Below are 22,045 nucleotides of genomic sequence, written 5' to 3'. Positions count from 1 at the left end.
GCAAATTTTCACTCTTTTACCCATGGCCAGCTACAGAGAGTACCAGAAGGTGCTGAAGCTCACGACGCGCGAGCCCCAGGCCACCGTGACGCCGCCCGCCTCGAGTCCCGAGGCCTCGCCCACGCTCGCCCCCCAAAACTGTGGCCCAGAGCGCAGAAAGAAAATCACGCGAACAAAGACGGGCTGTTTCTGCTGTCGCAGAAGAAAGAAGAAGTGCGACGAGAAGAAGCCGGCCTGCTCGGGCTGTGTGCGCAACATGCTCACGTGCGTGTATCCCGACAAGGACGAGCTCGCCAAGGGCAAGCGCAGACGAAAGCCACAGACCCAGGAACGCATCCCTTTCCTGCCGCTCTCGCCACTCGGCTCGCCCACCATCAGGGAGCGAGAATATACCATGGAACGCTCCAGACCGACTCCCACGAACGAGATCCCCGAGGTGGCGCTCACGCCAAAATGGCGCCCGTCCGCGGGGATCAGCATCAAAAGTTTACTGAATTAGCTAATGTATATGTAGAGCGCAACATATTACTTCACCAGCTTCTCGCCCTTCGACTTCTTCTTGTAGTCCGCCAGGCTGAACTTCTTCACCACCTTGGGTCTCTCCTCCTCTTTGGCTTCCACCACCTCCACCTTGGTCGGCTCCTTGATGGCCACCACCGGCACCGGCACGTACAGCTTGTCGGACGTGTGCAACGGCGCGGGTCTCGGTTCCTGCAGATATTTTTTGATGATCTGGTACTTTGGAGGCAGCACGAGCGGGTCCAGCGGCGCAGGACTAGCAGACTCGAACTTGAGCTGCGTCTCGTCTTTCAGCGGCCGCCCCAGCGTCTCCAATATCACCCTATCTCGGTGCAACTCGCGCACGTCCAGCGGCTCGTACGTCTGCTCCAGCTCCGGCACGTGTTTCCTGCTCTGCCGCTGCAGACTGGTGCTGGCCCTCCTCACTTTCGCTAGCAAGCAGTCTCCAGACGCGCACCCGCACTCCGTCAGGTCCAGCACGGCCTGCACAGACGCCACGAGCTTGGCCTGCTCCTCGTGCGACAGCGCGTCGAACGACGCGTCTCTGAGCTTGCGGATCGGGTGCGCGTCGTCCCACTCCCACGGCAGCGTCAGCTCAGACTCGCTCTCGATCTTTTGCGTTGCCGCAAGCACAAACCGCAGCCTGTTCCCCACGACCACCGACCGCACCTCGCAGTTCGGAAAGCAGGACTTGCGCACAAACCTTGTCACGTTGCCCAGTCCTCGCTGGTCGACCACCAAAGGCAGCCGCGGGTGGAAAAACGTCTTTGGTTTCGCACAGCCGAGCAGCCAGTACTGGTTCCATCTCTCGCCAATGTAATTGTCCTTGAGGTCGATCTCGCCGACGATCTCGCTCAGCAGCTGGTTGGGGCGCACCTCCACGGCCGTGCTCAGGTACAATTTCGATAATCCGTTGAACCGCGCCTTCGCGTTCTCCGTCACCGACCTCACCTCCAGCTTCGACTTCGCCAGCAGCTTGGCCGCAAAGTCGTGCTCGTCCTTGAACTCAGGCACCTGGCTGTCCTTCTGCAGCAACAAAGTCGCCAGCTTCTCCACCAACGTCTTGGCTGCCCCCGATTTGTACTCAAACCCGTCGATCTCCACATACAGCGTCTGGTACCGCTCCACGATCTCGCCGCCGGCCTCGTCCTCGTCGCCGGCCTCGACGGAGCCCGTCTTTTGCTTCTTGGCCCGCGAACTTGGCGGCTTCGAGTCCACGAGCTCCTTGCGTCCGTGCCCGGCCTCAGCCTGCGCGTCGTTGCCCGAACGACGCCGTTTCGGCTGCATCCTCACCGCCTGCAGCTTGCGCGCCTTCTCCGCGTTCACCACAAGACTCGGATCGCACAAGTAGCACAGATATGTCTCAGGCACGTCATCGATGTCATCGATGCCCATACAGACGGCATGCTGCCAGCGGAAGCAGCGGTCGCACTGGATCGTGAACCCGTCATCGTGCTCGTACGCACACACACAGCCGATCACGCCGCTGTCCGGGTCGACGGCGTACGACACCACAGAGTCGGACCGCTTCTCCTCCTCCTTCTGGTCTTTGTCTGGCTTGGTTTCCTCCTTTTCTCTGGTGAGCAGAGGTAGCGGTGTCGCTGCAGCAGCAGCCAGCGCAGCAGCGGCAACCATTGCCTTGTTGTTGGACGATCCGCTCGCAAGAGCGGCCGCAGCAGGGCCAGGAGACGTCACGACGCCCTGATCAATCTGCCGCACAGAGGGGCTCTCTTTGCCCTGCACGGTCGCTTCCGACACAGACGACACTGCGGGCTGCGCTTCCTCAAACCTTCCAGCACTGAGACGCTGAGACTGATGCGAAAAGAGCATCAGCAGCCCCGCAGCCTCCGTATCCTGTAAATCTGGATGGCTTGTCATAAATAAATAATTTTTCTGATTCAGCCTTTCTACGGTCGATAGTCGCGAGCATAATTTTTCTTTTCTCAAAAATTCTTTGCCATCAATGGCTCATAGATTACTGGTTCAGGTGGTGTTTACGGGCGCGCGGGTGTTCGGACGCGCATTCACAGAGGCATACAGACAGGCGGCGGCGGCCACAACGGCCCAGCAGGCACAGGGAGCGGCCAAACAGACCACAAGGGCAAGAGACACAGACATTTCCCTGGACGAAGCGTGCAAGATCCTGGACGTGCAGCCGAGCGGGCTGAGTCTGGAGGCGGCGCAGAAGAAGTACGACTATCTATTCGACGTGAATTCCAAGGAGAAAGGCGGCTCGTTCTACGTGCAGTCGAAGGTATACCGTGCTATGGAGAGAATCAAGAACGAACTCGAACACTTGGAGAAAAACCAGCGAGCGCAGCAATAAGTGTGTAGAAACTGTGTACATAGAGCAAACGTTACAATGTCCAAACACCATTAGTGGACGAAGCAACCGCCACAGTCGTGGCATGCCCCGTCGTCTGGCTAACGTATCTGGGTTATTCTAAGGACCTGAACGGAGTGACTACCGTGGCTCTGTTGTTAGCAGAGTCGGTTCAGACACTTAGCTGATCTCAGACCCACGCAGCTGCCACCAACGCAGCTGCTAAGGACTGAATGGCCCTATTTTGTAATATACTAGTTTAGTATACCTACTGATGTGAAGAAATTTTACATGTAGAGAAAACTTTTTTATACCCGTCCAGACACACACCACACACCACACACCTAGATCCCCAGACCTAACAGTATCTCCTCCGCGTCATCGTCCTGCTGCACAACGCCGCCACGAACTTCCTCTGGCGCCTCGTCGCCGTCGATCTTCCCCATATATTTCGGCTTTGTCCACTTTGCGCTCTCTTTTTCGTAGTCCCACACCGTCTGCGCGTTCTTCTCCAGCTGCTCCGCGTTTTGTCTGCTCATCTCCTGCTCCAGCTCCTCGATCTCGCCGTCAGACCCGGTTTCCGGCGTCGCCACCTCGCGCATGATCACCTTGCCGTCTCTTATGGACATATCCAGCACCCGCCTGCCGCGGCCAGACCGCAGTTTCTCCTCCTCCTCGAGTCTTTTCAGTTCGCGCTGCTGTTTCTTCAACTGTAGTGCTCTTTCCACCGGCGACGCCCAGGGGCTCAGACTGTTGGCAGGAACCTCGAAGTCCGACGCCTGGTCGATTATTCGTGTTCTCTGTGCGCCGTTTGCCTGGAATTCCAGCAGCTTGTCCAGCCGTTGCTCTGCCTGAAGCAGCTCCTCGTCCTTGCCCCTGGTGGCCTCGAGGTACTCGATTTTCTTGACAGCCTCCGCGAGCTCCTCCTGCTCCCGTTTGCTTCTGGCCAGGTTTTCGCGCTCCTGCTCTTTTTTCCTCTCTATGCGCTTGAATAGCTGGTCTTGCACTTTAAAGTTGTTCTGACCGGCAGAACTCACAGAAATCGTTATCTTGCTGTTTTTTTTCGGCTTCTCCCTCTCCTTGACCACGGGCTTCACGCCGTTAAGCTCGTCCTTCTCCTTCTGCAAAACTTGCGCAATTTGGCGTCTTTCGTCACTGCTCAGCAGATCCTTGCCGCAGAAAGAGCACGGTTGTAGTCCTTCCTTGACGCAGATGATCTTGCCGCAATTCAAACAGTTCGGGAACATCTCAAAAAGCGGATGTCGCGTGGCGTTGCAGTTGCACACGCGGCCGCCACGCTGCGTCTCCAGTTCTATCAGTGCGTCGTCTAGCTCTTTAAGATTATCGAGCTTGACATTTTTCTCTGGTCGGCTCTTGCTCTCCTCGGCGGGCTTCTTCGGCGTGCTTGCTCTGGTGCTAGGCCGTACAATTTTTATCACATTCTTCTTTGGGTTTTGGTCCGCTTTGCTGGGCCTTTTCACAGACTTTTCCTGCGGCTTTTCGAGAGCCCTTGAAAACTCGCTAATAAATTCCAGGGCGTCCGGGCTTTCACCCAGCAAATTGATGAAATGCTGGCTGGCTGCTTCCGGAGTCTTCAGCTCCTTCACCGCGTAGTCCACCATCTGTTTCAATGTGTCGTCGTCCAGCGGCAAAAGCCTGCCCAACTTGGCTACTAAAGACATGAAAAATAAATATTTTTTATCATGTCTGAATCTCAAAAGCTAGAAGAACGCTTGCGACTGCTGGAGAATGACCTCAAGCTCCAAAAATCAAAACTTGTCGAAAGGCTTGCTCGCAGGCACGTCCAGAAAGCACCAAAGACAGCAGTCAAAAGAATGGCAAATGGCATACTCACTCATGATCCTGATTTTGCCGTCAGGGTCAGAGCGCTCAAACAGGCCGCCAGGCTGAAAAAACGGCTCTACAAACACATCTACGCTAACCAGGTCAAATTTCCCTACAAAAACCGCATCCGCATCAACGACCTCGAATTTGTCTCCACAAACAAGAGAACCAAATTGGCCCTTGTATCCTCTAAGTTTATGGATTCAGATAAACAGCTCACATCGCTCGATGACCTCAAAACGACGCTCACTTATAATGGCCACAGATACATCAAAACGCTGGATGGAGATTACATCATGCAAAATCCGCAATACTCGGACGAAAAACAGTTCTGCATCTATTACACTCGCAGCGGAACATGCTCTAATAAGAGCTGTCCCTTTGTCCACTCGCCTACGCACGTTGCACTATGTCCAAACGTGATCCAAAATAAAGACCGCACGTGCACAAAACCCAACTGCCAGTTCTCGCACACGCCGTCGCAGTACAACGCCCCATCTTGCAAGTTCTTCCAGTCGCACAATTGCACTAACGAAAATTGCGTTTTCTCTCATAAATTGGAAAAAAAAGACTCCAGAATATGTAGAGAATTCGCTGTGAACGGCTACTGCGACAGGGGAAGAGCTTGCGAGCTGGTGCACTACTTTGAATGTCCCGACCTCCAGGAGCTGGGATTTTGTCCACGAGGCAGTTCGTGCAAACTGGCCCACAAAACGAAAGTACAACCAACGAATCATAAAGCCATTAGAAACATAGACAATGATAACGTGACACAAAAGGATCATCCATTGCTAGCAGCCATACAGGAGAGCAGCTCCGAAGAGTCGGATATCGAACAAACCCAAACGCCAGACCTCGACATGAATCACGATTATGTACAAATTGCGTAATGTCGGACGGCCGATCTTCATAGCCATATTCTTGGAGGAGCGGTGTTATGGATCCGGGTGGCCTGCATTCCAGGCACACGACACCATGTCATCATAGCCACAGAGCTCTTCGTCCAAAGCATAGTCGACAAAATGGTTATCTGCGCGCTCGTCTCCTCGGACAATGCACACCTGGGGGTCAAACGAGCCGTCCACGTTTCCAGGCATTGGTTTTTGTCCAAGATCTTTATCGTCGAGCTGGATAAGCGGGTACGATTCGCCGATGTACAACGGCTCGATCAAGCCGCTATCTTCGTCGTCTCCATAGTCGGAATCGTCGTCATTGAGCTCCCATTCCTGTTCTGGTTTTGCTGGATCGGCACTTTGAGGCTTGGCTTTCACTGCCATATAAGTATCACTTTGGTATGGCTTTGGGTCGGTTTGCTTGTTACTGGTTTCATCCTTGAGACTTCCTGCAAACGAAAAGTTTTGTGGGTTTTGCTTTTCAGATTTGCCAAATTTGAACATGTTGAGGTGTGGCACTTTGCGCAGACGGTGTGAGGAGCTCTCATTGATATTTTCGTCGTTGACGACGGCAGGGGTATTTTTGGATAGCCAATTGAGGCTTTCAGGGGACATCGTGGTCACGTTCTTGTGTGCAGGCGTAGAATCCGGTTCTGGCCCACTCAAAATGGTGTTTTTGAAGTAGCTCATTTTGCAAAGCTCGTCAACGCCAATACGGTGATTCGGATCCCAGACCAGACATGCCTTCACGACGTCACAGAGTTCTTTCCTGTCTTTCTCTGGAAGGTCAATTCTTGGGATCAGTTCCTCGATAGAGGCACCAGGGAGCCTTGGCAAGTGGAATCCCAGGTTGCTAGACAATTTTTGAGCGTCGTCCCAGAATCCACCAAGAGGTGCTTTTTCGCTCTTTTCAGGGCATCCAAGGACCTCGAGGACCCTCCAAGTCTGGTCGAGCTCGTTGCTCCCAGGAAACAAGGGAAGAAACGTTGCCGATTCGACTGCCACACATCCAAACGCCCATATATCCACCGGATAGGAGTAGTGCTTTTGCCTGAGAAGGATTTCTGGGGACCTGTACCATCTGGTGGAGACATAGGCCGTGTAAGGTCTTTTGTTCTCGACTTGTCTTGCGAGTCCATAGTCAGCCAGCTTAATCACGTACGCCTGGTGTCTCTTGTTCTCTGGAATATTTTCTTTGGAGCCATAGAAATTTGAAGACTGCATGATAAGAACGTTTTCCGGCTTGACATCTCTGTGGTAGTACCCGTGTTTATGGATGTGTCTTATGCCGGCTAAGATCTGGGACAAGATCGATTTCAGAGTGTATGGGGAGAACAAGCAATTTTTTCTGTACTTCATGAGCTGATACAGGTTCTGATCCATTGATTCCATGACTATGTGGAGCTTGAACGTTTCCTTGTCGATGAATATGTCATAGATTTGGACCAGCGAGGGGTGGGAGGACACGGCAAGGATGAACTTGACTTCTTTCACCTTTGAGTAGTCGTCTAAGTTGGCCAGTCTTCGAGTCATTGTTTTGATGGCCACCACATCCAGTTTTGCCCGATTGACGTTCTGCAGCGGCTCCAGGAGAGTCCCCTGACAAAGCTTCATTTCGTCAAAGATGCCTGCGAGGGCGTTGGTGCGGACCTTCGCCAATGTCACCGTTCCAAAGCTGCCCGATCCCAAGTTTCCTACGGTTCTGTACCGCTGAACCAGCGACTTGACAGGGATCGCCGAGTGGTAAAAGGGGGTGGCTTCCTTGGGTTTCGGCGCTGGCGGTGCTGACTTGAGGAATTCCTTCAGGGAGATTGTCGTGTCAACGACTGGCGCTTGGGCGTTGAGCATGGAGAATACTTGAAGTCGGGAAGAAAAAGATCGAGCGTTTAGGGGGTAGATATTTTTTCCCTTTTATGGGACAAGCGGAGAAAATAAGGCTGGGAAAAGAATACCTGGTCTTGACATTTATGCGCTAGCAGTGACAGCTGTTGGATACTGTAAAAGCCTGCTGTGTACCACAGAAGGAAAGGTAGCAGATGTGATCTGTGTCCTCTGGTTAGTTTTCTTTCTGCGTTCCACTGGCTGCTCGGCTTCTCTACCTTTAGCTGGTATATCTCACACGAGCTATTTTACGTATGCACTGAATTGACTACAAACTGCTCTTGATCCTATTGTTCCTACTGTCCTTGTGGGAACCGTTTATGTGGCGGTGTAAAGGTTTCCTTTCCGCGAGATAAGAAGTTAATTAAATTTATTATCTAATTTGGCACAGAAAAGAAATCTTACACTGCGTTACAGCCATCCTGTGCAATGACAGTGGACACGCCACTCATTATCAACCAGGAAACGCTGGAGGAGCTTCAGAAACAGGACGATTCTCTCTCGAGGTTTGCGCGTCTGAGGAAGATGTACCGCAATGGGTTCTACTCGGACTTCGAGCTGACCATACTGCGATCGAAGCCGAACGACTGTCCTATTGTGCAGAAGTACGCCAAAATTGAGTCCTTTATCCACCATGGAAAGTCTGTGACGCTCAACACCTTCTTCAGCGAGCACCCGCTCCGAGAGTACCAGAAGAGAAACGACCCGAATCTGCAGCACGATATCCTCGACAAGATCGAGTCGTTGCCGGTTCTAGTGTTTGTACACGGCCTGGGTGGCCAGCTGTCGCAGTTCGAGCCGATTTTACAGGAGTTCCGCAATTGTACCGACGTTTTCGGCGTCGACCTCCCAGGCTTTGGGAACTCGAAAGTGAGCACAAAGACGCCCAAGTTTAGACTGACCCAGTACACAGACGAGGAGCTCGCGCGTCTGGAGCAGGACGCGAAGAATCTTGTTCCTGAGGACTACACGAGCGAAAATATCGCAGATCTGCTGAACACCATTTTGTCGACCAAGTTTCCTAATAGACGCTTTATTCTCGTTGCGCATTCCATGGGCACGCATCTGGCCACAAGACTAATTAATCTGCTTCCGGAGGGCAAGGTCGAGACGCTGGTGATGGTCTCTCCACCTAATCTGGCCCCGATGAACCTCCCTCGCGCTCTCAGGGTGGCTCTGGGCGTCTTCAGCTCTCTGCCGCGCCTGTTCGACATTTACCGCTTTGTGGACCGCGTGGGCGGTCTGTACTCGCCGTCGGTGAACAAATTCATCTATCCCGAGACCAACGACTGGCTGAAGAGAGCAACGCAGTTCCGATGGAACCTGGACACCGAGTCCGAGACGTTTCTTAACTATCTGAACGGCTTCCACCTGGTGTCCTCTGCAGAGCTGGTGGCTGCTGCCAAAAAAATCATCAATTCCACCAACGAGCCGAGAATATTGATATGTTGCGGAGACGCTGACAGGGTCACTCCGTACCATGCCAGCGAGGCAATTGCCCGGGAACTGGAGTCGCACGGTATTTTATCCAGGCTGGAGAAGATCGACAAAGCCAACCACTCCATCTTTCTTGACAGGCCGCACTACCTGACCGGCGTCATCTACCAATTTGTCGAGAGTCTCGAGCTGAACGTCAGTTGCACCTGGGTGTTGCAGGTGAAAGCACAGATCAGTGGTGACAAGTGGGGGCTGAAGAATAAGGAGAAATGGGACAAAGAGGTGACAATCTCTGCGCCGCTGCGTGTTTCGGGAAAGCCAGAAGCGCCGTTGCTGGGCATGAAGACGCTTTGTCAGACCGACGAGGTGCATAACCCCACGGCTTTCGAGAACGACCATCCAGAAGTGGTGGCCATCATAGATATCGGGTCGGATACCCCAGCGTACGACCCGACAGATTTCAAGAGAATCCGCTACGTCAAGTTCAAAACCGAGTCGAAGGTCACGCCGGACAACGTGACGATTGTCAGGTTCATCGAGGTGGCACACGAGGTCGCCAGAGAATTGTCAGAGGGCCAGTATATCGGCGTGCACTGCCACTACGGCCAGAACCGCACCGGGTTCTTCATCTGCTGCTACTTGGTCGAGAAATTGGGCTGGACGGTGAAAGAGGCGCTCGCTGCGTTCGAGGCCGCCAAGCCACCGGGCATCCGCCACGAGCATTTTAAAAACGCTCTCTATCTCAGATACGGTGAATAGAAATATGAAATCGTGTTGTCATTACCAATACCCAATGTTCCCCTCAGCCGAGGCCCTGCTATATCCTGAACGCGCTCCTGGTGTTGAAATGGCCGTATACGTTGCTTCTGTCGGTTGTTAGCGAGCTTTTCAATGGCAGCACAAATGGCAGCACCAGGCCAACCGAGACGTACGCCATCGCAAGTCCCCTGTGCGTCTTAGACACCATCAGACGGTAGTAAGGATACATCCGAAACAGATTCATCTAGATTGCGGGTAGGAAATGTGCGTCTATTTATTTATTCACCAGCACCAGAAAATAATCGAACCATACGATAGATCCCGATGCACAGCCCGAAATTGCCAAAAAAGACATGCCAAAAAATATCGGGTGCATTTTGGATCGTATACTTCGTAAAATCGAGCCTCATACCGAAGGTCACGTGAAATGAGCCACCTACAGCTTCTCCAGGGCGCTGCTCAGCTGCTGCCTCAGCTGCTGCTTCTCTGCCTTGTGGAGCCCGTTCTGCTCGAGGTTGCGGTCTAGCCGTCTGCGCAGGTGCTCCAAGCTGCGGTCGATCGACGTGCGCAGGTCCTCCATGTAGCTCTTTCTGAACGCGTCGAGGTGGCGGAACACAGCCTTGGAAATGTTGTTGGACGAGATGGCGAGACTCAGCACCACCACCGCCACCGCCGTGTCCATCGAGATGTAGTCGATCACGTGACCCACCGTGCACACGGCGAACGCTGGCAGGTTGATTGTGGCGAGGTTGTGGAGCACGATGCGGCTGATTTTCTGCTGCAGGTCCGGGAGGTCTCTGTTGAGCACCTTGTGTTTTAGCAGGGCGACCGGGTGGGCCAGCGGCTGCGGCGGCTCTGCGTTTGCCGGCAGCAGGAGGTCGATCTTGCCCTCCAGGTAGTTCAGTTTGGCCGTGGACTCCAGCAGCGATCCGTGGCACTTGACGGGCGTGAAGTTGAACATGCTTTTCTGGATGTATGTTTCGTCGTCAAAGAGGTATTTGGAGAGCACGAGGTCGAAGTCGTCGATGTTGGGGACGATCTGTGTGATTTTGCTGAACCTCTGGATCAGTACGTCCTGCAAGTAAGGCCCTATTTTGGACTGGAGCTCGAAATGGGACATCTGGGCCCAGTTTTCGATCTCCTTTTTAAGTGCGTCGACTTCCTTCACAAGGTCCGGTTTCTGCTCAAACTTGAGCTGTTGGTCAATATCGGACAACAGCGACTGCAGCAGGAGGCAAGTAGGCCTGCTGGCGCTGGTTTCTCTGCTCAAAGTGAACAGCAGAGCGCTGATATTGGATTTTTTCACCAGCTCGAGGTATCTGGACACGTTGTTTGGAGACTTCATGAGCAGCTCATTGGCTAGCCTGGCTTTTTCGAGATCCACAGCGATTTCACCCTGTGTTTGCAATTGGAACGAGCTGCCGGACTCCTGGACCTGTGTATTGAGGACCGAGAGCGACGGGTAGTTGTTGATCTCGAGAGGCTCGCCAGGACGGGTCTTGACATATATGTACAGATGGCACTCGTTGGCTGGCGAGGGCTGGACGGGAACCGTTGTTTCCGAGACGCCAGAGTCGATGCGCAGGTTTTGGGGGTCATTGATTTCAAGCAGCTCAATATCTCTAAACTCTTCTCTGTGCAGCTCCTTTCTAGTAGTGCCGTCTCCTAAGGTTGCGCTCTGTACTACGCGCAATTCGCGGCTCAGGAATGGAGACCGCACGCCGTTCTCGCCAAAACGGACCCATTGGTTCGCTTTTTTCTCGCTCTGCCGCTGCCGGAGCTGTATAAACCAGGCCTGATCGCTGTCCAAGGGGTCGCACACAAGCACGTCTGTGAGCAGTCCGGGTTCGATGCCGGGCGACTGCACAATCCCAATTCTGACCGGCGTTGTGTATCCGTCCGTTTCGCGGGCCAGCTCAAGTAACTGGCGGGCTTTCTGTCTAATTATCTTGTTTGTGGGAAATATCGCTCTAGTCTTCTCTAGCAGGCCGGGCAGGGTTTCTTGGTCCACAATGCCGGTGGATTGATATCGCACACTGGCTCCTATGAGGCCCGTCACATTTGGGCGCGCACGGACGACTTTTGGGAGAATGAGCGACGGGGGTCTAAAACTCGTAAACATGGTGAATATATTTTTGTCAAAAAAAAAATCAAAAAATAAAACCTTTCCAGGTCATGTTTTAGCATGTGGAGTTCAAAATGGTTAATCTTCCAACGGCCAATTGCACCGCTCCACTTTTCTCGCTTCTCCCACTCAAACCCATTGGTAAGGTTAGAGACCATCCAGTCCCCCCTAACGCTTGTAGGGCCTCCCGAAGACGGGTCCCCGCCTCTCGCCCCAGCGGTCCCTGGACAACGTTAAACACATAGTTTTTGTCTCCGCCGGTAAGGGCGGTGTGGGGAAGTCGAGCGTGACAGCAAATCTGGCAGTTGCGCTTCGAAACCGCGATCTGAACGTTGGAATTCTCGACTCCGACATTTTTGGGCCCAACATCCCCAAACTGATGGGTCTGCGCGGCGAGCCACGCATCAGCGCCCACAAAAAGCTCATCCCGCTGATGAACCACGGGATTCAGACCATGTCGATGGGCTACCTTGTTCCCGAGAAAGCGGCGGTCGTGTGGAGAGGTCTGATGGTGCAGAAAGCGCTCCAGCAGCTGCTTTTCGACGTGGAGTGGCGCGACCTGGACGTCCTGCTGGTCGACACGCCGCCCGGAACAGGTGACGTGCAGATCACGCTGGGCCAGCAGCTGAAGGTCGACGGAGCCGTGATCGTCACCACGAGCCAGGACCTTGCGCTCAGCGACGTGAGACGCGGGCTGACGATGTTCGAAAAAATCAGTATTCCGATTCTGGGCATTGTCGAGAACATGAGCGTGTTCACGTGCCCCAAGTGCCACCACGAGGAGCACGTGTTTGGCGAGAGCGAGGAACTGAGCAGTCTGCAGCAGCAGGGAGTGGCTCTTCTGGGCCGCATCCCGCTCTCAAGAGAAATGTGCGGCGATGTGCTCCCCGCCACAGACAAGCACAGCCAGACAGGCGCCGTTTTCGAGGCCATCGCCACCGAGGTGCTGAAAAAGATATCCTAGTTCTCCACGCGGCCGTGCGGCGCACGCTTTGCCCAGCGCTACAGGCTGAAAATCTCGTTCTGCCGAGCAGTTGCAACACTACTTAACAGGCCGAGGGTATTCGTTTTCTGCTACACCATTGCTACCACACAGCCAAACACAGACACTTGCACAACAAAATAATATAAAACACTATATGAAGTGGTGGATTCTGACTCTCCTGGGCCCGGCCCTGGCTGACTCAGTCTTCGACAAGCTGGACGCGCGCACGCAAAACCAGGTGTTCCAGATCATCGAACGGTACAACCACCTTGACAACGACCAGGTGCACTTCGAGGAGTGGATCTCTCCCGACAACAACGCCTACATCGTCCCGCGATACCGCGCCGCGGCCACTGACGATGCGCCGTACGTCTATGGCAACGGGTACCAGTTCTTTGGCTCCGGCAACGACGCGGCCGGGTCTCTGGCAACGGAAACGGGACCGCAGATGGGGCTGATCAAGGAGGAGGACATTGCTGCGCAGGGCTTCCCGAACTTGTTCAAGAAGCTCAAGGACCGCCTTCATGGCTCCTGCGAGGAGGAGCACAGTGCCGAGGAGTACTTTCCGTTCGGCGCGCGCAAATTCCTGCTTGTGGGCGTGAAGAAGGAGTCGGTTGAGTTCGTGGCGGATGAAAACAGCTTGCAGGCCCAAGAGCCCGACAGCTCTGTTGACGCAAACTGGTGGCCTAGAAAGAAAAAGGAGGACGACTGCGGCGAGGAGGAGCAGAAAAAGCTGTTTGGCACCGACAAGTTCTTCTTCGTGGGCATCGGCTCTGTCGACAACTCTAGCGCAAAGCTCAGACCGGTCTCGGACGCCGACTCGTCGCCGTTGTCGCCGCTGGAGTACGCCTCCAGAAACAAGCAGGTTTCACAGAACGCCGTCGCTGCCTCGTCTCCCGAGCCGCCTGCCCCAACAACGCTTTCTCTCAGCCACCGGACAAAGCCCAACGCAAGCGGAGAGTTGCAGCAGTTCCAGAACAAAAGCAGGCTGGAAGTGCAGAACGACGCCGCCGCCGCGTCCGGCCGCGCGCTGTCGCTGATCGGGGCTCTTGTTCTGATCGGGTCGTCGGTCCTGTTGTTCTAGCATGTACCGCACAAAAGAATTATCTGACCTATTGTAGCGCGCTGAGCCGCTCGCGCATGTTCTCCAGCAGCTCGTCGTCCACTTCCTCGGGCTCCGGCTCCTCGGGCCGCACCACCTCCGGCATCTGGACCTCTGTCTTGGGTTTCTCGTCCAGAATGGTTCTGAGCACCTCGTCAACGTCCTCGTCCTCCTCGTCCTCGTAGATATCCGTCGTTTCCAGCATATCTTCCATCATCTCGTCGATGACGCCGCTCTTCGTGAGCTCCTTGCTGAGCTCCTGCACCGTGTGGCCGATCTGGGGCAGCCGGACCAGCTGGTTCATGTCCTTCATGATCTCCGTCGACTTCTGCATCGAGCCCTTGAGCTTGATCATCTGCTGCTGCTCCGCAAGCTTCATGCCAATCGACTCAAGCGTGACCTTCGAGACCGTCACGCGCTGTATGGTTTTGGCGACGTTTTTGTACTCGCGTGCGTACATTCTGGCTGTTTTCATGTCGTCCTTCTTGACTGCCGCGCGGATGAGCGTCTTTGTCTTCTTCTCGACGGCGTTGAGGTCCTGCAGCTGCCGCTCGATCTGCCGCTTGTTTTTGCGCAGCGCGCTCTGGCACCGGCGGTACTGCTCCTTGGGGTCGGGCCCCCAGATGGCCTTCTTAACAAAATCCATACGGAGAGGACGATAGACGGAAAAAAAGAAGGCGGACAAATTTCGAGAGGTCGATCGGTTCTGGGACAGCAGAAATTCGCGTGCCAAATTAGTTTGTCGCGTTTTATACTGCACGCGTAATGCTGGAAGGAAAATTCGAAGAGGCCTCGCTGCTGAAAAAAGTACGTATCTGAGCTTTCTATGTCCTAACGCGCCAGGTGATCGAATCCATCAAGGACTCCGTCAAGCTCTGCAACTTCAACTGCTCCCAGAGCAAGGGCATCACGGTCCAGGCAATCGACGACTCGAGAGTGCTGCTGATCGCGCTCAAGATCGACTCGGGCTCGTTCCAGGAGTTCCGCTGCGACAGAGACCTCGTCCTGGGTCTGGACCTCGAGTCGCTGTCCAAAATCCTCAAGCAGGGCAACAACGAGGACTACCTCACGATCATCGCCGAGGACTCGCCAGACTCGCTGCTCGTCGTGTTTGAGGACAAGAAGAAGGACAGGATCTCTGAGTTCTCGCTCAAGCTCATGGACATCGACTCCGACGTGCTCTCCATCGACGACATGGAGCACGACTGCTCCATCACGATGCCGGCGTACGAGTTTGCCAAGATCGCCAGGGACATGAAGACGCTGAGCGAGTCGCTGCAGATCATAATCACCAAGGACTCGGTCAAGTTCAACGCCGAGGGCCAGATCGGTTCCGGGTCGATTATCCTGAAGCCCCACACAGACATGGAAAAGCCAGACGAGAGCATCAAGATCGAGCTCAACCAGCCGGTCGTGCTGACGTTCGGGGCCAAGTACCTCAACGACATCGTCAAGGCCACCGCGCTCTCGTCGACGGTCACGATCAAGCTCACCGACAAGGCTCCGGCGCTGTTTGAGTACAGACTGCCGAGCGGATACCTGAGATACTACTTGGCTCCAAAGTTCGACGACGAGGACTGATAAGTAGGGGTGTAATTAAATTGCTAGCTCTATCGTTAGTATGTGGACTCCGGCGCGTTCTCCAGCGGCGGCAGAAACGTCGACCGCATGCTGCTGTTCTCTGTCACGGGCAGGATCAGCCGGAACGCGTCGTGCTTGTTCAGATAGTAGCGGAACAGCCGTTTCACACGCAGAAACCCGAAGTTCTCGTACAGCCGCAGCGCGGCCTTGTTGACCACCTCTGTCTCCAGGATGATCTCGTCGCAGTGGTAGGCGTCGATCATCGAGTCCACGCTCTGCGAAATCAGCTCCTTGGCGATTCCGCGGCCGCGGTACTCGCTGTCAACCGCCAGCATTCCAATATACCCACGTATCCTGGCATTCTTGTGCGGCTCCACCTTGGAGATGATGCATCCAATGACCCTGCCCTGGTGCTTGGCCATGAGCGTCAGATTGGGCCAGTTGTTGAGGAAAAACCTGTACACGTAGATCGAGTACGGCTCGCTCAGATGTTCGTCCACCAGCCGTCTGATCTGCTCTATGTGGGCGTCGATCGTCTCCCGCCCCAGTGTGTCCACGTCCAGACAAAGTGGCTCATACTCTATCTCGGACATGGAACAATTATTTTATTATTTTATATATTTTATCTTATTTATTTTCCCATTTTACCCTCTCTTCTGACTGATCGTATCGCTTAAAGGGCAAATATACCCGTCTTCCCTGCCCAGCAATGAATATCTCCATCATCCAGAACAACAACCCTCTCTCGATGATGTCGTCTGTCTACCGGCAGAACCAGTCGCAAGACACAAACCTGCCCTCTGCCCTGACGATATACAACTCTCTCACGGGGGCCAAAGTGGTGGCCAGTGCGTACCAGTTCCACAACCTGGAGGCGTTGAAACAGTTCATTGGCGTGTCGTTCAATGTGGCCACGGAGAACCTGTTCCTGCTCACGCCGTTCGGCATCAAGCTCAAGTTCTCCATGATTGTGCACGAGGAAATAAGCGAGATATACGTCTTTGATAGACGCTACTTCAACGTCAACAACATCGAGGCCTCGGACAATATGGACAACGTCAACGACCTCCTGGCAGAACTGAACCAGACAGACCTGATCAACATGATCAAACCGCTCGCTTCGCCGCTGCTGTCTGAAGAGCTGTCGGTGTTTGTGGAGAAGCTGACGCTGGTGCTGGAGAACACGACACAGATCAAGGCTGTGGACATCAACCTGAACATGCTGCGGACGCTGCTCAACTCGCTCAAACGCAATTCAGGCTGGGCGTCGGCCCTGCTGTCGGACTTCAAAAAGACGGTGGCCTTCGACGAGTGCACGCCCGAGGACAACGACCTCGAGACCATTTTGACGTCGCTGAACGTGCTCATACAGTACGTGGGGCTCGTGTTCAAGACGCTCGAGAAGAAGTTCAACGACTCGATCGACGCCCTCGTAATGCTGCAGTCCAACAGTCTCGTGGACCAATGGCGCGACCAGTACGCACTACTCAAGCGCATACCTTTTGAGTTCAAGAGTCCGTCCTCCAATGTCCCGGAAAAGCTGTTTTTGAGCCAGCTGGTGAACGAGTCGCGCCTCGAAAAGTGTGCAGAGGAGTCGCGCAGACTCAACAAGAGCATGAACGAGAGACTGGTCTTGCTTCGCAGCAAAATCGAAACAGACGTCATCAAGCCCCGCCAGGAACTTTCGCAGGAATACAACGGCTACATGTCGCAGTACGTACGGCCGGACACAGATGGCACTCAGAAAACTCAGAAAATACAGGACTGCAAGCGCATTCTTGCAGAACTCGAAGTGCATGTCAGCAAACTGATCCAGTCCTCGTCATCTCTTCCTTCTTTTGAGGAACTAATCACCACGGCGAGCCAGACCTCGACGACATTGTCTGCTTCTTCGATTGCAAACATCAAAAAGCTTACGCAGCTGTACAAATACCAGGAGTCTGAGCTTGTGCCGCATATTTTCCAGCTTGCCAACAACTTGTACGATATACAGATCAACAAGCTTAATGCCCGAAAAAAGCTGCAAACAAAACTCATCTCCTCTACCTTGATCAACATCACCAAGATCCAGCTTAACATCATGAGACTGTCTACGGTCCTGAATACGGAGGTGGCCAAAAACATTGCATCTATCAAGGAAAACGAGCTCCAGCTGTCTGTTGCTTCCGACCTGCCACTCATATTTGGCGTTTTCGTCATAGCCAACCTCAGCAATCTCAAGTTCGGCATATCTCTGAACAACATTGTCAAAAAGGCTAACGAAATCTTTGAGATGCTGCGCTTCATGGAGGCACGCAACCGCGCAAAATGGCTCAAGGAATTTTTGGCTAGCAGCGGAGCCGATAAACTTGATTTTCTGCACTTGGACGAGGAGGGCCGCGAGCGTTTTATCAGCGAGAACATGGTCGCGTATAAAATTGAACAGGTTGATGTGACTCTCTCGAAGAAATCTCCGTCCCCAGTTGACCGCCCTGCGAGCCCGGTAGGCGGCCAGGAAAAACACTATCTGACCTCGATTAACAGGCTGCTGCACAACATCAATGGTTTTCCTACTCCGCGTCCAGTAGCGACAGAATTGCCGAAACAGAGGGAAACCGACATTGTGGACAATCTCGCCAAGAATATATCAGTCAAGAGCATCGTGTCGTATATCAACACTCTCAGGAAAGAAGGCATCGATATCAACATTGTGAATAGGCTGGAAGATTGTCTCAAAGATTTTGGTATTACGTATGGCCAGAGCGAAAAAAAAGCCATTGAGACCGAGGATGGCGAGGAGATCGTTGTGAAAGGAAGGAACGTGGGAGACCTGGGCTCTTTCGATGCGAACGATGTGAATTACATGCGGCTCTTCAAGAAATTCATCAAGAGTTTTGAGTCTGAAGGGATTGTGATCAACATAAATGTGAACCAGCAGAATTCTATACCGAACGACGAGCTGATTAAGGGCTACGAGCGAAGAATCAAGAAGCTTGAGAATGTTTTGCATACGCGCAATTTCCAGCAGTTTAACGAGCAATGGTCTCGTCACAGGCCAGTACACACCCTGCCGAATCCAGTGAGCAGGCGCCAGTCGGATATGAATCAGGAGCCTGCTGTACATGAGAACACTATACTGTTCAACGAAAACGTTGGTTTAGGACGCAAGACGATCGATCTACCTCCGAGCCACTACGGAGAGCGGATCGAGCGTCTCGAGAAAGAAAACGAGAGGTACAGAGGCGAGATCGACGAGCTCAAGAAAGGAGCGGAGTTTGCAGAGATCGATCGACTAAAGAGAGAGCTCGAGGATCTGAAAAATGCCGATATGGAGAAAAGCAAGCGGTTGGCAGCCTTGGAAGAGGAGAACAAGAATTTGAGAGAATCGAACGAAGAGCTCGCTAAGTCGAACAAGGAGCTGGCCAATATGTGTTCTGAGCTGAAGAGCATGAAGTCTGACCTTTTGGAGAACATGAGGCAGAAAGAAAGCGAGTTTGGCAAGGAGGCCAAAGTCAACCAGCAGGAAATCAATGAGCTGAAACTGAGAATCGAAGAGCTTGAGGAAGACGAGTCTAGCCTTGTGAACGTGAACAAGACGTTGAACGAAAGACTGGCAATCAAAGACCGACTACTTTGCCAGCTGTACGAGCTTGTGCAGGGAGCATACAGCAAGCTGAACCAGATGAGCGGCGAGATTTTCAGCAACCTGACAAGAGTGTGTCTTTTGCTGGAGTCTATAGGGCTGCTGTTGATACGTGAGACGCCCTCGTTTGACAACCACCCTGGAACGCTCACCATCAAGCGTGTGAAAGGCCTGCGCAGTCGCAAGAGGCAAATTAAACAGACTAGCGACTCGACGCACAACAACGGCAACCTGCAAAACGACACGTTCGAGGACTCTGAGCATATCGACAACGCGCTGTTGGAGGTTGTCTCGAGCGAGGTTGTGCCGGAAGCAGAGCAGTATCTCCACTGGGTGGACATGAACGTGCTGAACTACACAATCTCATCCGATCTGGGCATTGAGGACGAGGTTGTGCACAAGAAAGACGAGAGCTCGCTGATCGACATGAGTCTGTGCGAGGAGAGCTCGATCGAGAAAAAGGTGAAGAAGCTGCTGGCCAATTACGAAAAACTCAACGTGGAGCAGGGCTTCCAGAACTTCTTGCGGTTCAACCACGTTGACAACGAGCTCGTGATTGAACGCGTGTTCCGGCGGTTCAGCGACGTGGAGACGCTGGCGAGAAAATTACAGAAAGACAAGACACAGCAGAAGCAGGAGCTCAAGACGCTCACTGCCGAGCTAGACGGCAAGATCGCGTTCCGGAACTTCAAGGTCGGCGATCTGGTTCTGTTTCTGAAGACGCTTACTCCGGCCAACGAGGAGCTCGGCGGCGGCGACGAGCAGCCTTGGGCCGCGTTCAACGTGGGGTGTCCGAACTACTACCTGAAGAACACCAAGGGCGAGGGCTACATAGAGCTGAGCGACCGGGACTGGCTGGTGGGGCGGGTGGCGAAAATCGAGCAGCGACAAGTCACCGAGCAGAACTTCCACAGCAAGACAGAGAACCCGTTCAAGCTGGCGAAGTCGGTGGTGTGGTATTATGTCGAGGCACGTGAGGTGAAGGAATGACGAGCTTATGAATTACGAAACGGGACCCAACGGATATGTACGGTTAGTAACGGGAAAGGGCTTTCAACGGCAACACCGGCCGCTGCGTAGCTATATAAGCAACCGTCTGCCGCCGAAGGGTGCCAAAAATGGCTCCTGTTTTGCAAAGCGACGCCCTGAGCGGGCAGTATCACCAGCTGGTGAACTCCATTAATTCCGACTACATCACCATATCCGAGTATATTTTGCTGCGCATATACCAGCTGGGCATCAGGTCGATTTTCGGTGTTCCGGGCGATTTCAACCTCAGCTTTCTGGAGCACCTCTACGATGTCGACGGCCTGGAGTGGATCGGCTGTTGCAACGAGCTGAACGCGGCGTACGCCTGTGACGGCTACGCCAAGACGTGCGAGAAGATGGCTGTGCTGGTGTCCACGTTTGGCGTCGGTGAGCTTTCTGCGCTTGCTGGCGTGGCCGGGATGTACTCTGAGTACTCTCCGCTGCTGCATTTGGTCGGCACGTCTGCCACGGGGCTGAAAAACTCGGACAAAAAATTCCACCATCTCCTGACTGGTAGCAAAACGTACGAGGCTTCAGACCACTATCTGTACGAGAAAGTGGCCGCCAATTTCAGCTGTGCGCAGGGCTCTATTGGCTCTGACGCGGCCAATGCTTGCTCCACCGTCGACAGAGTGCTCCGAGAGATCCACTGGTGTCTGCGGCCAGGGTATCTGTTTCTGCCGTGCGATCTGACAGAACTGAAAGTGCCGACCTCGCGGCTGCACGAGCCGCTGATGGTGGACTATGTTCCGCAAATTAACAGCCGCTCGACTGCTGTCGTGGAGGCTATCCTGCAAAAGATCTACAGCAGCACGAACCCGGCCCTTTTGGTGGACTATTTTATTTCCCGGTGCAAGATGGCCAGCACCCTGGGAAAACTGCTTTCCAAGCTGGACGGCCGGGTCAACGTCTACAACACGTTCATGGGCAAGGGCCTTGTAGACGAGAGCCGCGGCTGGTTTGTCGGCACGTACCAGGGCGCGCTGGGCAACAGCGACGTGGCGCGCGCGGTCGAGGAGAGCGATCTGGTGCTGCGAGTTGGGGCATTTGACGTCGAGATGAACAGCGGCGCGTTCTCGGCGAAATTGCAGCCTGGCAATGTGGTCTCTCTTTCTATTGACAGCGTCTCTATTTGCGGAGAGCTTGTCACAGACGTCAACATGAGAGACGTGTTTGAGATGCTTGTGGAGCAGCTGGACGTGGAGCGCGTGGCCAGGAGCAGACGCTACGAGATTTCGCGGCCTCCAAGGCCAACAGGCAGCGAGCCGCTAACCATGAATGACCTCAGAACACACATTGAGCGGTCTCTCACGCCAAACGACGTGCTTATCGTCGACACCGGCTCTTTTATGTGGGCCACAGGAAGCATCGAGCTGCACGGGGCCAAGTTCGTCAACCAGTTCCTGTGGGCAGCCATCGGATACGCCATCCCGGCAACTCTTGGCGCATGTATCGCCAAGCGCGACTCGGGCGCTCCGGGCCGTGTGATCACCGTCGAGGGAGACGGAGCAGCAGAGATGACTCTGCAGGAAATCGCATCGCTGGTGCGCTACAAGGTCGACCCCGTGCTGTATCTGCTCAACAACGACGGCTACACGATTGAGCGCGTGATCCAGGGCCCAGACCGGTCGTACAACGACATTGCTACCAAATGGCAGTGGACAGAGATGGTGGGGTGTTTTGGGGGCGGCAAAAAAGGGCGGAAAATCGCCAGCCGGTCGGACCTGTCGCAGCTGTCTGTCGGAGCCGGCCTGCAGCTTTTCGAGCTGCTTCTGCCGAAATTCGACGTGCCAGAGGAACTCACACAGCTGCTAGCTAGAGGAAAAAGCTAACGTGTGGGCTTATGTAAGCCAAACGAAAAAATGTTAGATTGTTACATTAGTCATAGCCTCCATGAACAGGCTCGAGCGTCTTTAATCAGCCATGGACACTGAACGCGGCCGC

At 53.9% G+C, this 22,045-nt stretch overlaps 15 protein-coding genes across 15 annotated transcripts; 9 read left to right on the top strand and 6 right to left on the bottom strand.

Moving 5' to 3' along the window:
• Window positions 1-22: 22 nt before the first annotated feature.
• KL911_002148 (uncharacterized protein) lies at window positions 23-499 on the top strand (the record flags this gene model as incomplete). The annotated part of the gene is made up of 1 exon (XM_043197185.1): window positions 23-499. One exon carries the CDS (start codon window positions 23-25, stop codon window positions 497-499), a length of 477 nt encoding a protein of 158 aa, XP_043055153.1.
• Window positions 500-525: 26 nt separating this feature from the next.
• On the bottom strand, window positions 526-2,397 carry KL911_002147 (uncharacterized protein; the record flags this gene model as incomplete). Its single annotated transcript, XM_043197184.1, has 1 exon — window positions 526-2,397. One exon carries the CDS (start codon window positions 2,395-2,397, stop codon window positions 526-528), a length of 1,872 nt encoding a protein of 623 aa, XP_043055152.1.
• An 85-nt stretch (window positions 2,398-2,482) lies between these two features.
• KL911_002146 (uncharacterized protein) lies at window positions 2,483-2,845 on the top strand (the record flags this gene model as incomplete). Its single annotated transcript, XM_043197183.1, has 1 exon — window positions 2,483-2,845. The coding sequence occupies one exon, from the start codon at window positions 2,483-2,485 to the stop codon at window positions 2,843-2,845; it is 363 nt and encodes a 120-aa protein (XP_043055151.1).
• A 341-nt stretch (window positions 2,846-3,186) lies between these two features.
• Window positions 3,187-4,464, bottom strand: KL911_002145 (uncharacterized protein; the record flags this gene model as incomplete). The annotated part of the gene is made up of 1 exon (XM_043197182.1): window positions 3,187-4,464. The coding sequence occupies one exon, from the start codon at window positions 4,462-4,464 to the stop codon at window positions 3,187-3,189; it is 1,278 nt and encodes a 425-aa protein (XP_043055150.1).
• Window positions 4,465-4,545: 81 nt separating this feature from the next.
• KL911_002144 (uncharacterized protein) lies at window positions 4,546-5,577 on the top strand (the record flags this gene model as incomplete). The annotated part of the gene is made up of 2 exons (XM_043197181.1): window positions 4,546-5,062; window positions 5,312-5,577. 2 exons carry the CDS (start codon window positions 4,546-4,548, stop codon window positions 5,575-5,577), a joined length of 783 nt encoding a protein of 260 aa, XP_043055149.1.
• A 45-nt stretch (window positions 5,578-5,622) lies between these two features.
• KL911_002143 (uncharacterized protein) lies at window positions 5,623-7,428 on the bottom strand (the record flags this gene model as incomplete). Its single annotated transcript, XM_043197180.1, has 1 exon — window positions 5,623-7,428. The coding sequence occupies one exon, from the start codon at window positions 7,426-7,428 to the stop codon at window positions 5,623-5,625; it is 1,806 nt and encodes a 601-aa protein (XP_043055148.1).
• A 462-nt stretch (window positions 7,429-7,890) lies between these two features.
• Window positions 7,891-9,657, top strand: KL911_002142 (uncharacterized protein; the record flags this gene model as incomplete). The annotated part of the gene is made up of 1 exon (XM_043197179.1): window positions 7,891-9,657. One exon carries the CDS (start codon window positions 7,891-7,893, stop codon window positions 9,655-9,657), a length of 1,767 nt encoding a protein of 588 aa, XP_043055147.1.
• A 436-nt stretch (window positions 9,658-10,093) lies between these two features.
• Window positions 10,094-11,779, bottom strand: KL911_002141 (uncharacterized protein; the record flags this gene model as incomplete). Its single annotated transcript, XM_043197178.1, has 1 exon — window positions 10,094-11,779. One exon carries the CDS (start codon window positions 11,777-11,779, stop codon window positions 10,094-10,096), a length of 1,686 nt encoding a protein of 561 aa, XP_043055146.1.
• A 77-nt stretch (window positions 11,780-11,856) lies between these two features.
• Window positions 11,857-12,746, top strand: KL911_002140 (uncharacterized protein; the record flags this gene model as incomplete). Its single annotated transcript, XM_043197177.1, has 2 exons — window positions 11,857-11,928; window positions 12,000-12,746. 2 exons carry the CDS (start codon window positions 11,857-11,859, stop codon window positions 12,744-12,746), a joined length of 819 nt encoding a protein of 272 aa, XP_043055145.1.
• Window positions 12,747-12,921: 175 nt separating this feature from the next.
• Window positions 12,922-13,851, top strand: KL911_002139 (uncharacterized protein; the record flags this gene model as incomplete). Its single annotated transcript, XM_043197175.1, has 1 exon — window positions 12,922-13,851. One exon carries the CDS (start codon window positions 12,922-12,924, stop codon window positions 13,849-13,851), a length of 930 nt encoding a protein of 309 aa, XP_043055144.1.
• Window positions 13,852-13,879: 28 nt separating this feature from the next.
• KL911_002138 (uncharacterized protein) lies at window positions 13,880-14,515 on the bottom strand (the record flags this gene model as incomplete). Its single annotated transcript, XM_043197174.1, has 1 exon — window positions 13,880-14,515. The coding sequence occupies one exon, from the start codon at window positions 14,513-14,515 to the stop codon at window positions 13,880-13,882; it is 636 nt and encodes a 211-aa protein (XP_043055143.1).
• A 119-nt stretch (window positions 14,516-14,634) lies between these two features.
• KL911_002137 (uncharacterized protein) lies at window positions 14,635-15,450 on the top strand (the record flags this gene model as incomplete). The annotated part of the gene is made up of 2 exons (XM_043197173.1): window positions 14,635-14,676; window positions 14,743-15,450. The coding sequence occupies 2 exons, from the start codon at window positions 14,635-14,637 to the stop codon at window positions 15,448-15,450; spliced, it is 750 nt and encodes a 249-aa protein (XP_043055142.1).
• A 15-nt stretch (window positions 15,451-15,465) lies between these two features.
• Window positions 15,466-16,043, bottom strand: KL911_002136 (uncharacterized protein; the record flags this gene model as incomplete). The annotated part of the gene is made up of 2 exons (XM_043197172.1): window positions 15,466-15,725; window positions 15,800-16,043. 2 exons carry the CDS (start codon window positions 16,041-16,043, stop codon window positions 15,466-15,468), a joined length of 504 nt encoding a protein of 167 aa, XP_043055141.1.
• A 116-nt stretch (window positions 16,044-16,159) lies between these two features.
• KL911_002135 (uncharacterized protein) lies at window positions 16,160-20,062 on the top strand (the record flags this gene model as incomplete). The annotated part of the gene is made up of 1 exon (XM_043197171.1): window positions 16,160-20,062. One exon carries the CDS (start codon window positions 16,160-16,162, stop codon window positions 20,060-20,062), a length of 3,903 nt encoding a protein of 1,300 aa, XP_043055140.1.
• Window positions 20,063-20,190: 128 nt separating this feature from the next.
• KL911_002134 (uncharacterized protein) lies at window positions 20,191-21,933 on the top strand (the record flags this gene model as incomplete). The annotated part of the gene is made up of 1 exon (XM_043197170.1): window positions 20,191-21,933. One exon carries the CDS (start codon window positions 20,191-20,193, stop codon window positions 21,931-21,933), a length of 1,743 nt encoding a protein of 580 aa, XP_043055139.1.
• Window positions 21,934-22,045: the final 112 nt, after the last annotated feature.

This window comes from Ogataea haglerorum, assembly GCF_019207285.1.
Source record: "Ogataea haglerorum isolate 81-453-3 chromosome Unknown 81-453-3_NODE_5_length_632335_cov_97.011461, whole genome shotgun sequence".
In the NCBI taxonomy this organism is placed as follows: Eukaryota; Fungi; Ascomycota; class Pichiomycetes; order Pichiales; family Pichiaceae; genus Ogataea; species Ogataea haglerorum.
Note: the sequence above shows the minus strand (reverse complement) of the source record. Positions and strands in the feature narration are given on the sequence as shown.